Source organism: Leucoraja erinacea, chromosome 3, assembly GCF_028641065.1.
Source record: "Leucoraja erinacea ecotype New England chromosome 3, Leri_hhj_1, whole genome shotgun sequence".
Lineage (NCBI taxonomy): Eukaryota > Metazoa > Chordata > Chondrichthyes > Rajiformes > Rajidae > Leucoraja > Leucoraja erinaceus.
The window spans coordinates 111,794,094-111,806,492 of NC_073379.1; the positions used below are offsets into that span (position 1 = coordinate 111,794,094).

The 12,399-nt window shown below is 45.0% G+C and overlaps 1 protein-coding gene across 3 annotated transcripts in view; it reads right to left on the minus strand.

The window, feature by feature from the left end:
* Positions 1-12,399, minus strand: part of xrcc4 (X-ray repair complementing defective repair in Chinese hamster cells 4) — a 417,291-nt gene that overhangs the window by 365,183 nt on the left and 39,709 nt on the right. For all 3 annotated transcript variants that reach the window (XM_055633394.1, XM_055633392.1, XM_055633395.1), the window contains exons 2-3: positions 5,732-5,890; positions 3,103-3,290 (exon numbers count right to left, since the gene is read on the minus strand). In XM_055633394.1, the coding sequence (XP_055489369.1) occupies positions 3,103-3,290; positions 5,732-5,890 (347 nt within the window). The remainder of the gene's footprint in view (positions 1-3,102; positions 3,291-5,731; positions 5,891-12,399) is intronic.

The window sequence follows — 12,399 nt, forward strand, 5'->3', positions numbered from 1 at the left end:
TAAACTCACTTGAACTTGAACTTCTGTACTGCATCATGGTGGAACCAGTGTGTTGCTGAAGGTACTCCTCAGGTTGACTAGTGTGTCCCATGCTGAACATCCCAACAACTCACGATCTGATGTGAGAAGCAGGCGGAACCGTATGAGGGATGGGGATGTAAGAATGACAATGTGCACACATGTTGAAGGACTGGCATCTTTAGTGCCTACACTGTCATATCAATGGCAAGTTTTGCTTGGCTACTGCGGACACATTTTGTGAACCTCTCCAAGTAGAACATCTGCTGTGGGATATAATACATCAAGCAGAGATTGTCCATGAAAATAAGCAGTACAGGTTCACTTTATCATAAACCCGATACATTTTCAGGTTTCCCAAATTAGATGATTCACCTATTGGAATTAAAATGAGCATTTTCAAACTGAAATACCTGTCTGTATTCTGAAAACTAGTCTGTTGACAGAGTCAGTTCATTTGCAAGCAATTATTTGTTTTCCGAGTCTTGTATTTGCCTTAAAAACAGTTACCCCTATCTCATGTTGTGAGATAAATAGCTTTTTCACCTACTTAGATCATAGACCAACTCTGTGGTTGTGCTCTGGTGTTTGTTTAGGTGGCAACGGTTTGACTGGTCAGTGTAGAATCTTTGGCAGCCCCTCACTGAGCTTGTGTGTGGGTGGTTTAGTTTGCTCTGCAGCTGCTTGTGACACAACTAACTTTCTGTGCAGCACCCCCAATAAACCCACTGTTGTTTTAACATTGTGAGGTTTTTTTTTTAAAAAGAGAAAAAATAATGCAATTCATTCCATATATTATACCATGAAATACCATTTTTAATACAGGCAGTAGGTGATCTGCAATATTTTCTTCATAATAAGGCCATGAGTAATATTTAAATTAAAATATCCTCCATGTCAATTTTAGCACAAGACCCAGTCCCCATTTAATTGTAGTTCCATTTCCTCTAACGCTGGAATTGCTTCTAGGTTAAACAGGTAAATAGCAACAGTGTGCATGTTTTGTGTCAAAAGAAAACATATCTTACTGCTGCCTAAACAAAAGTTATAGTTTTGAATGAAAAGGAGCTTTTCAGTTTTGGAATTTATCCCCTATAACAAATCCCAATATTCCATTTATGAAAAGAACAAACGAGAAGAGAGGGAGACGGAATACGACTATTGCAAAGTATAGTGTCACGATTCATCACAAGTGCGTACTACTCTCAACAGGTCTATTTCTGAAACAAAATAAATTCTTGAAATATGAATATCCCTGATAAAGTATATAACGGCACATGTAGAATATACGCACTCTCACTTCATTCCTAAAAATATCCTGCCGCCTGATGGAAATCTTTCCCAATTAAAGTTAAATTATGATAATGCTTACATAAAACACGGTGTCACAATAAATTGGCAAATTATTTATCCAGAAATCCAGATGACCATTTCAATAAAGACAAAACATCCTTCACAGGAAGAAATCTGCCTTATTTACGACACCAGATTCACAACTGAAGCAACCTTAAACGCCTCTTCTGTTGGGTTATGGGATACAAATGGATATACAATACAGTGCCAGACATGTCCACATCCCACAAAATGAAAACGACACTCTAGGCAAGACTGAATTCCGACTAACTCTGTTTAGAATATTATAACCATATAACCATGTAACAATTACAGCACGGAAACAGGCCATCTCGACCCTTCTAGTCCATGCTGAACACATATTCTCCCCTAGTCCCATATACCTGCGTTCAGACCATAACCCTCCATTCCTTTCCCATCCATATAACTATCTAATTTATTTTTAAATGATAAAAACGAATCTGCCTCCACCACCTTCACTGGAAGCTCATTCCACACAGCTACCACTCTCTGAGTAAAGAAGTTCCCCCTCATGTTACCCCTAAACTTCTGTCCCTTAATTGCGGTGGTAGCGGTGTGGAATGGTGTGGAATGAGCTTCCAGTGGAAGTGGTGGAGGCAGGTTCATTGGTATAATTTAAAAATAAATTGGATAGGCATGTGGATGAGAAGGGAATGGAGGGTTATGGTATGAGTGCAGGCAGGTGGGACTAAGGGGAAAAAAAGTTGTTCGGCACGGACTTGTAGGGCCGAGATGGCCTGTTTCCGTGCTGTAATTGTTATATGGTTATATGGTTAATTCTCAAGTCATGTCCCCTTTAAATTGAGATACTTAGGAACATAGGAAATAGGTGCAGGATTAGGCCTTCGAGCCAGCACCACCATTCAATAGGATCATGGATGATCATCCAGAATCAGTACCCCATTGCTGCTTTCTCTCCATATCCCTTGATTCCATTAGCCCAAGAGTTGTATCCAACTCTCTTGAATACATCTTGAATAAATATCCAAATATATTTTAAAAATATTTTTTGCAACAAAAACATGACCTCTAAAATGACAATATTTTACATCTAATTAAATATCTTAAATGTTACTACTATTTGTGACAGCAAGCTGTCTCATCAAAATGAAAACAATTGGCAAACGCATTAGAACCAACAAGAAACAAAGAGCAGGTGTAACTAGATTAGAAGAGTGGAGATGAGGAGAGGAAAGAGTCAGAAGGCATAACAATGGCAACCACTGAGATTACAACTCTTTAATTAAGAACTATTATCATCATCTTGCTAGAATTTGAATTGATAACATCAATTGAGTTCTGACGCACAAATGATTATAAAATGACCTTGCATTTTTTACATCTTTGGGGAAAAGAAACAATACTTCTCATGATCTTACATATATTGACTGGGAAATTTGATTCAAGTATTATGGCTGAATTACTGAAGGAAAGAAATGTGGTCCATTTTACAGCAATTCAAATCCCCCACTGCAAAATCAGGAGATACGGAGGTATTCCTATACATCCTCCATGGCTCAGAAACACAATCATCCATTTATACTTTGAAATATAAATGCCAAAAATATTAATGAAATATTAATTTATACTCTGAAATATTAAAGTTTAAAACTGAATTAAAACTGAGCACGACAATTACAACTTTAATATTGCACTATTTTTTATTAAAACATTCTTAATTTGATACAGAATAGTTATTTTGATACTTACTGAGATGTCTTGTGAGACCTTGTCGTATGAGAAATGGAAAACGTCTCTTTCGCTGTCCTTTATAAAGTCAAAGCTGTAGTTTTTAGTTTTTTCTTCCTGCATTGTTAATGCTCTTCGAAGGTCTTCAACATATTTTTCTCTGTCCATTTCAGCCTCATTTGCTTCTATTATAATTTGATCACTCGACACTAGAAACAGAAATGGCAATTAATTATAGCAGATAACATACTAATAAACTTTCTGTCAGAATTTTCATTTACAATTCAAGTTCAGTGTGTAATTTTGTGTAAAACAGTTCTGGTGTAGAGTCATGATCAGTATCAATACTCTGACTGATAAGGCCAGTCCAAAAGCCTGATCTTCCCTGAACTTCCCTCTATACAACACTATCCAATACGGCGCTGAACTGATTGCAGTCTTAAGTTTTTGGGTTTTTACTGTATGAGTGGGGGGGGGGGGGGGCTAAACAGGGCTTTCTGTCTCTCCCTTTGGGGGAATGCGACTTTCTTGGCGTACCTAATGGCAAGCACCTCAAGGCTAGGCAGAGCTCTCAGCCCCCTCGCTCCCGTCCCGGCTCGACCGCTTTTGAGGGGCTGATCAGGGTCGGCCTGGCTCAAGGGTAAAAAGGGCGGCCTGGCAACGGCGCTCACGTGAGGGCGACCCGGCTCGGGGTGAGACATGATCTCGGTGCTCCGGTGGCTGACGTTCAGACCGTCGTCATGCTGGACTATCCCCGAATCAGCCCTGTGCCCCCGTTTGCGGAATGCCTGTATATCCTAATCGCTCAGAATACCCTACTCCAGTAACTTTCCAACTGCAGATATTAAGCTCACCGGTATATAGTTCCCATAAGGTCTGAATGACAAATAAAGGATCAATTTTTCACAGTGTAGGTCTTGCCCTTGTTTGAGCAAAATGCCCCTTCTTGAAAAATATTTCCTACCCTCTGGCAGTCAAGATCCTCCAGCACTCTTCCTGTAAAACCCACCCACTTTAAGGACTTGACTCGTAATCCAAATTTCATGTACCAGGGCCCAGCACTCCCTGAGCAATTTCCTCTCTAGAGATTCCCCTCTGCAAGCCAATTTGTCTTCGGATATACAATCTGATCAAGCCCCATGAGATTTGTCTACACATACACGACAGCTCCTTCAGTACCTCTTCGACGGTAACACTGACTGCTCTCAAGACACTTCCATTGACTACCCCAACTTCCTCCATTCTACTGTCTTTCTCCTCAGTAAATACAGAGGAGAAATATTAGTTGGGGACCCTTGCCCATTTCCTGTGGCTCCACTTTGTGTCCTGAGAGGTCCCACTCTCTCTCTAGTTACCCTATTACCCCTTATGTATTTATAAAATATTTTGGGATTGTCCTTTGTCCTTGATGCTACCTGCCAGAGCTATCTCCTGGTCCCTTTTTCCCCTTCTGATCTCCTTTTTCAGTTTACTCCTTAGTTCCCAAAACTCCTCCAGGAATGCACTTCATCCCAGCTGCCTATAACTGTCCCATGCATCCTTCTTGTTTTTGACCAATCCCCCAATTTCCCTCGTCAGCCAAGTTTCCTTACATTTGCGTGCTTTGCCCTTCACTCTAACTGGGACGTACATATCCTGAGCTTTCGTCAGCACACATTTAAAAACATCCCACATGGCCGATGTTTCTGTTTCACCAAGAAAGACACAAAATGCTGGAGTAACTCAGCGGGACAGGCAGTATCTCTGGTGAGAAGGAATGAGTGACATTTCAGGTTGAGACCCTCCTTATTCAGAAGGATCTTGACCCAAAATGTCACCCATTCCTTCTCTCCAGAGATACTGCCTGTCTGCCGCGTTACTCCATTTGTGTCTATCTTCGATTTAAACCAGCATCTGCCGTGCCTTCCTGTAATCCTTGTTTCTCCAATTGTGTGTAATAAGTCCCTCCTTTGGAACTCCCATTTGATTCAGTTGTTTATCCTTCAAGGTATCAGCCTTGCACCAGACCAGGCCACAGCCTTTCTGCATTGGTCTTCCACTACTACTGCAAATAATGGTTTGAAGTAAAGTAATTCAGAATCTTAACAAGAATAAGAAAGTCTGAAGAAGGGTCTCGACCCAAAACGTCACCCATTCCTTCGCTCCAGAGATGCTGCCTGTCCCACTGATTTACTCCAGCATTTTATGTCTATCTTCGGTGCAAACCAGCGTCTGCAGTTCCTTCCTACACAAGAGATCCTGCACACTTGCTAAGTGAAGGGCCTGCTCAGGGAAAAGAGTGACTTGTTCAATGGTAGTCTGGAAGGGTAAGATGAGATATTGACAAGGTATTTGGTCGTTAATGATCAAAGATGAGGCAGTAACTGGCAGTATGCTAGGAAATAAGGAAAACTGATTTGGTGAAACAACTTGAAGGGTTACTAAAGAATAGAGCTTTGCAGTTGAGACAGGTGGTTGGTGGGGGGGGGGGTCATAACTCTAACGCAAGGTGATGAATACAGCAAGCATATTTATTTGGGAGCAATCTTCTAATTTCTGATTACCATGCTGAAGTGCATGCAACAAGGTTAGACACTGGCACTGACAACAAATCTTATCCAGAGAACAGAGATGTGATTTTTGCAACGGAACAAAAATAAGTATACTGTACCTTTTCCACTCCAAGCGTGTTCTCCATTGCAGAGAATTATTGTGAAACCATTTCCCAGATCTTCATCCCAACTCATCTTCAGATAGTGCACGATGTCTGGAGTTGACAGCGGCCAGATTCTGCAAATACGCGTTTCCATCACTTTGGTTGATTTGGTTTCTAAAATAGAAGACGGGAGTTAGCTGAAACATCCACACTGCAGGCAATAATAATAACGTTCAAGAAAGCATAGCAAGGCCTCTACATTAGGAGGTTCGGCATGTCCCCAACAACCATCACCAACTTCTAAAGATGAGTTGTAGATAGTATTTTATCGGGAATTCGTCACAGTATGGTTTAGGAACAGCTCCATCCAAGACCGCAAGAAACTGCAGAGAATTGTGGACGTAGCCCAGACGATAACACAAACCAACCTCCGTTCCATTGACTCCATCTACACTTCGTGCTGCCTCAGCAAGGCCATCAGCATAAACAATGACCAGTCTCACCCCGGTCAATCCCTCTTCTCCCTTTTGGCAAGAAACCTAGAAAATAAGTGCAGGGGTACGCCATTCGGCCCTTCGAGCCTGCATCGCCATTCAATATGATCATGGCTGATCAACCAACTCAGTATCCTGTACCTGCCTTCTCTCCATACCCTCTGATCCCTTTAGCCACCAGGGCCACATCTAACTCCCTCTTAAATATAGCCAATGAACTGTGGCCTCAACTACCTTCTGTGGCAGAGAATTCCACAGATTCACCGCTCTCTGTGTGAAAAATGTTTTCCTCATCTCAGTCCCTAAAGATTTCCCCCTTATCCTTAAACTGTGACCCCTTGTTCTGGACTTCCCCAACATCGGGAACAATCTTCCTGCATCTAGCCTGTCCAACCCCTTAAGAATTTTGTAAGTTTCTATAAGATCCCCCCTCAATCTTCTAAATTCTAGCGAGTACAAACCGAGTCTATCCAGTCTTTCTTCATATGAAAGTCCTGACATCCTAGGAATCAGTCTGGTGAACCTACAGAAGAATGGTGAAGAGATACAAAAACGCATACTTCCAGATTCAGGGAGTTTCATTCCAGTTGTTATCAGGCAACTTAATTGTCCTCTCACCAGCTAGAGTGTGGGCCTGACCACCCATTTACCTCATTGGAGACCTTTGAACTAGCTTTAATCAGACTGTTTCATACACTAAATATTGTATCCTTTATCTGTACACTGGATGGCTTGATTGTAATGTATAGTCTTTTCTTTGACTGGATAGCACCCAACAAAAGCTTTTCACTATACCTCGGTGCACGTGACAATAATCAACTAAACTAATACTGGAACTACGAGACACTACAATTTCTTCCCACATGGTTTTATTTATATTAACAAAGTTCCAGAGAGGTCACAGCTGTAGTCCTGACTATTTATTTATGATACAGTATTTACAGATTGAGGAGAGTTTAACAATTTATCCAAATAGTTCAGGTCTGTTGAATTCCATTCATTAACAAAATAAGCCTTTCGAGGAACTTGTTTATTCACTCAAATTAGTCAAAAAATTCCAACATAAGTTCTGAATGTGCTCCATTACCAAACATCTCAGTGTTTTGATTTTTTGCTTGAATGTTTACAAATGTCAGAGGCATTTTAGTAATAATGAAGATCTTCGACAGTCTTGAACTAACATCACCCATTTGTTTTCTTCAGAGATGCTGCCTGACCTGCTGAGTTACTCTGGCATTCCGTGTCTATCTTTGGTTCAGGCTGGGGTCTAATTTGACCAAGTGATAAGGAATAGCCATACATGGTAAAGTCAGAAAAAATGAGCACGTTCAGAGCTGATGTTCTAAGATCCTTCACGGTGGTTTAGACTATCAAGCTTGGAAGTACTCACCAAATCTTTGGCCAGTTATGGCAATGCATTTAATAATTTCTTGGTGATCAAGAAGACTGCTATGTTAAATATATTGTTGAATTTGAAAGTATTGTTTGAGATGTTTCTAGATACACAGAGAGTAGTCATTCATGAAACTACTGGAACTTTCCTACCTGGTGCTAGCTATCAGATTCAGATTCAGATTCAATTTTAATTGTCATTGTCAGTGTACAGTACAGAGACAATGAAATGCATTTAGCATCTCCCTTGAAGAGCGACATAGCAAACGATTTGAATAAAAAATAAATAATAAGTGTCCAGGGGGGGGGGGGGGGGGGGGTGATTGGCAGTCACCGAGGTACGTTGTTTAGTAGAGTGACAGCCGCCGGAAAGAAGCTGTTCCTCGACCTGCTGGTTCGGCAACGGAGAGACCTGTAGCGCCTCCCGGATGGTAGGAGGGTAAACAGTTCATGGTTGGGGTGAGAGCAGTCCTTGGCGATGCTGAGCGCCCTCCGCAGACAGCGCTTGCTTTGGACAGACTCAATGGAGGGGAGCATGGAACCGGTGATGCGTTGGGCAATTTTCACCACCCTCTGCAGTGCCTTCCGGTCGGAGACAGAGCAGTTGCCATACCATACTGTGATGCAGTTGGTAAGGATGCTCTCGATGGTGCAGCGGTAGAAGTTCACCAGGATTTGAGGAGACAGATGGACCTTCTTCAGTCTCCTCAGGAAGAAGAGACGCTGATGAGCCTTCTTGATCAGAGTAGAGGTATTGTGGGTCCAAGAGAGGTCATCGGAGATGTTGACTCCCAGGAACCTGAAGCTAGAAACACGTTCCACCTCCGTCCCGTTAATGTGGATGGGGGTGTGCGTGCCACCTCTGGACTTCCTGAAGTCTACAATGAGCTCCTTGGTCTTCTTGGAGTTAAGGGCCAGGTTGTTGTCAGCGCACCATGCTGCTAAGTGCTGGACCTCCTCCCTGTAGGCCAGCTCATCGTTGTTGCTGATGAGGCCAATCACCGTTGTATCATCTGCATACTTGATGATGGTGTTAGTACCATGTACAGGTGTGCAGTCATAGGTGAAGAGGGAGTAGAGGAGGGGCTCAGCACACAGCCCTGAGGAACGCCGGTGTTCAGGGTGAGGGTTGAAGAGGTGTGCTTGTCTAACCTCACAGACTGGGGTCTGTTGGTTAGAAAGTCCAGTATCCAGTTGCAGAGGGAGGGGTCGATGCCCAGGTTACCGAGTTTGGTGATCAGTTTTGATGGAATAATGGTGTTGAATGCTGAGCTGTAATCGATGAACAGCATTCTTACATAAGTGTCTCTGTTGTCAAGGTGGGAGAGGGCGGAGTGAAGTGCCGTTGAGATGGCATCCTCCGTACTCCTGTTCTTGCGGTAGGCAAACTGATAGGGATCCAGTGTGGGGGGTAGGCAGCTTTTGAGGTGTGCCAGGACCAGCCTCTCGAAGCACTTGGTGATGATGGGGGTAAGTGCAACTGGGCGGAAGTCGTTGAGGCTTGCCGCAGTGGAGTGTTTTGGCACTGGCACGATGGAGGTGGCTTTAAGGCAAGTGGGGACAACTGCTTGGGCAAGTGACAGGTTGAAGATGTCAGTCCAGACGTCTGTCAGCTGCGCAGCACAGGCACTGAGCACGCGCCCGGGGATGCCGTCAGGGCCAGCAGCCTTACGTGCATTAGTCCTACTCAGTGCCACGTACACGTCGTAGGGGGTGAGTGTGAGGGGTTGGTGATCGGCAGGTAGCACAGCCTTGATGGCTGTCTCTAGATTGTCCCTGTCGAAGCGGCCATAGAAGTGATTAAGCTCCTCAAGGAAGGAGGCGTCGCTGGATGTGGGGGTGATGTTGGAGGGTCTGTAGTCTGTGATGGCCTGGATGCCTTGCCACATGCGTCGGGGGACGGAGTTGTTGTTGAAGTGCTCCTCAATCCTGAGCTTATGGCAGTGCTTGGCCTTCCTGATGCCCCTCTTCAGGTTAGCCCTGGATGAACTGTAGGCTCGAGCATCGCCTGACCTGAAAGCGGTGTCCCGTGCTTTCAGCAGTAGCCTGACCTCGCTGTTCATCCATGGCTTCTGATTCGGGTATATGGTCACCTGTTTGAGGGAGGTGACACTATTGATGGTGGAGTTTATAAAGTCCAGAACAGAGGATGTATAGGAATCAATGTCCGTGTGAGAGTCAAGGGTGGCCTGGGCTGCAAACGCCTTCCAGTCAGTGTTTCCAAAACACTGCTGAAGTGTGAAGTCCGCTTCCTCTGACCAGACTTTAACTGTCCTTACAGTTGGTTTAACCCGTCTGATGAGTGGGGAGTACTTAGGGAGCAGGAACAATGAGACGTGATCAGACTGACCAAGGTGGGGGAGGGGGATGGCTTTGTAAGCTTCAGCCATGTTGGTGTAGACTTTGTCCAGTGTCTTGTCTACTCTAGTGGGGAAGGATACATGTTGGTGGAATTTGGGGAGTACAGTCTTCAGGTTGGAGTGATTGAAGTCACCCGCAACAATGAAGGCTGCCTCGGGGTTGTGCGTCTGTTGTTTGCTAATGGCAGTATGCAGCTCTTTCATTGCAAGCTTGGCATTAGCATCAGGAGGGATATAGGCTGCAGTCACAACAGTGGAGGTGAACTCTCTGGGCAGATAGAACGGTCTGCATCTAACCAAGAGGAATTCAAGGTTAGCTGAGCAGTGACTCTCGATGATGGTGGAGTCCGTGCACCATGCTTTGTTTACATAAATGCACAGACCCCCCCCCCCTCTGGTCTTACCAGAGTCTGATGTCCTGTCCGCTCGGAGTAAATGACGCCCCGATAGCTGGATGGCGCTGTCAGGAACGTCAGTGTTGAGCCAAGTTTCAGTGAAGATCAAGATGTTGCAGTCCTTGATCCGTTGTGGGAGGTGATCCTTAGCCGGAGTTCATCCATTTTGTTTGCCAGTGAGCGCACGTTGGCGAGGAAAAGGCTAGGAATCGCTGCCCTGTGTGGGGCTAGCTCTAACCTGGCCTTTAACCCACCTCTGCGTCCCCGGCGGTGTTTTCGTACCCGTCGCCGTCTGTTGGTGCTTCTGGTGGGCCGAGCTGGCTTGGTGCGCGCTGGTGTTCTGCCGCTCCGTTGCTCCGCGTCTGCGTTACTCCGCAGGCGGTCTTCAGCCCCGCGGCTCTGCTGATGGTCTCCAGCCCCGGGGCTTACCTGGCGTTCTCCAGCTCCACGGGTCAGGTGGTGGTCTCCAGCTCCACGGGTCGGGTGGCGTTCTCCAGCTCCATGGGTCGGGTCCAGCTCCCCGGGTCGGGTGGTGGTCTCCAGCTCCACGGGTCGGGTGGTGGTCTCCAGCTCCACGGGTCGGGTGGCGTTCTCCAGCTCCACGGGTCGGGTGGCGTTCTCCAGCTCCACGGGTCGGGTGGCGGTCTCCAGCTCCACGGGTCGGGTGGTGGTCTCCAGCTCCACGGGTCGTGTGGCGGTCTCCAGATCCGCGGCGTTCTCCAGCTCCACGAGTCGGGTGGCGTTCTCCAGCTCCGGGACTTACCTATCCTTGGACCATGATGCCATAGATGAGATAATCTCACAGACCATTTCTGATTTAATCACTTCTGGCTGTCCGCTTTCCACAGCCTCCAACCTTTTTGTTTCCCATCCCCACACAGCCCGGTTTTACGTTCTGAGCCCACTGAGTTACTCCAAACTTTCCTTCAGATTTCTTTATATTTCCAACATAAAGCAAAATTCAGCCAACATTGTTTGCTCAAGCCCAGAAGTTGTTCTCTGAAGATCTTTCCTGGTCCGAGAACACTAACGCAATTATCAAAAAAGCTCACCAGCGCCTCTACTACCTGAGAAGATTACGGAGAGTTGGTTTGTCAAGGAAGACTCTCTCTAACTTCTACAGGTGCACAGTAGAGAGCATGCTGACCGGTTGCATCGTGGCTTGGTTCGGCAATTTGAGCGCCCTGGAGAGGAAAAGACTACAAAAAGTAGTAAACACTGCCCAGTCCATCATCGGCTCTGACCTCCCTTCCATCGAGGGGATTTATCGCAGTCGCTGCCTCAAAAAGGCTGGCAGTATCATCAAAGACCCACACCATCCTGGCCACACACTCATCTCCCTGCTACCTTCAGGTAGAAGGTACAGGATCCTGAAGACTGCAACAACCAGGTTCAGGAATAGCTACTTCCCCACAGCCATCAGGCTATTAAATCTGGCTCGGACAAAACTCTGATTATTAATAACCACTTTCTGCTATTTACACTTTATCAGTTTATTTATTCATGTGTGTGTATATTTATATCATGGTATATGGACACATTTATCTGTTTTCTAGTAAATGCCTACTATTTTTATTTTCTGTGTGCTTAAGCAAAGCAAGAATTTCATTGTCCTATACAGGGACACATGACAATAAACTCACTTGAACTTGAACTTGAACTCACTTAAACTTGTTCCCGGATGTGAAACATTCTGAATCAAAGATGCTATTTCAAACATTAATCCAATCTGGCAAAGAAGGCTAATCTATCTCAAGCCTCAACTTCTCCATTCTACATCATTCCTCTGTAATAGCCATTACGTCAACACATCCCCACTTCATGCTGCCTGACCAAAGAAAGAGACAAAATGCTGGAGTAACTCGGCTGGTCAGACAGCATCTCTGGAGAACAAGAATGGGTGATGTTTTGGGCGCTTTTGGGGCCTTTCTTCAGACTGATTGCAGGAGGGGTGCAAGAAATAACTGGTTGTAAGGGGACCATCTGAGGTCATCTGTAGGTACACAAAATTGCTGGAGAAACTCAGCGGGTGCAGAAGCATC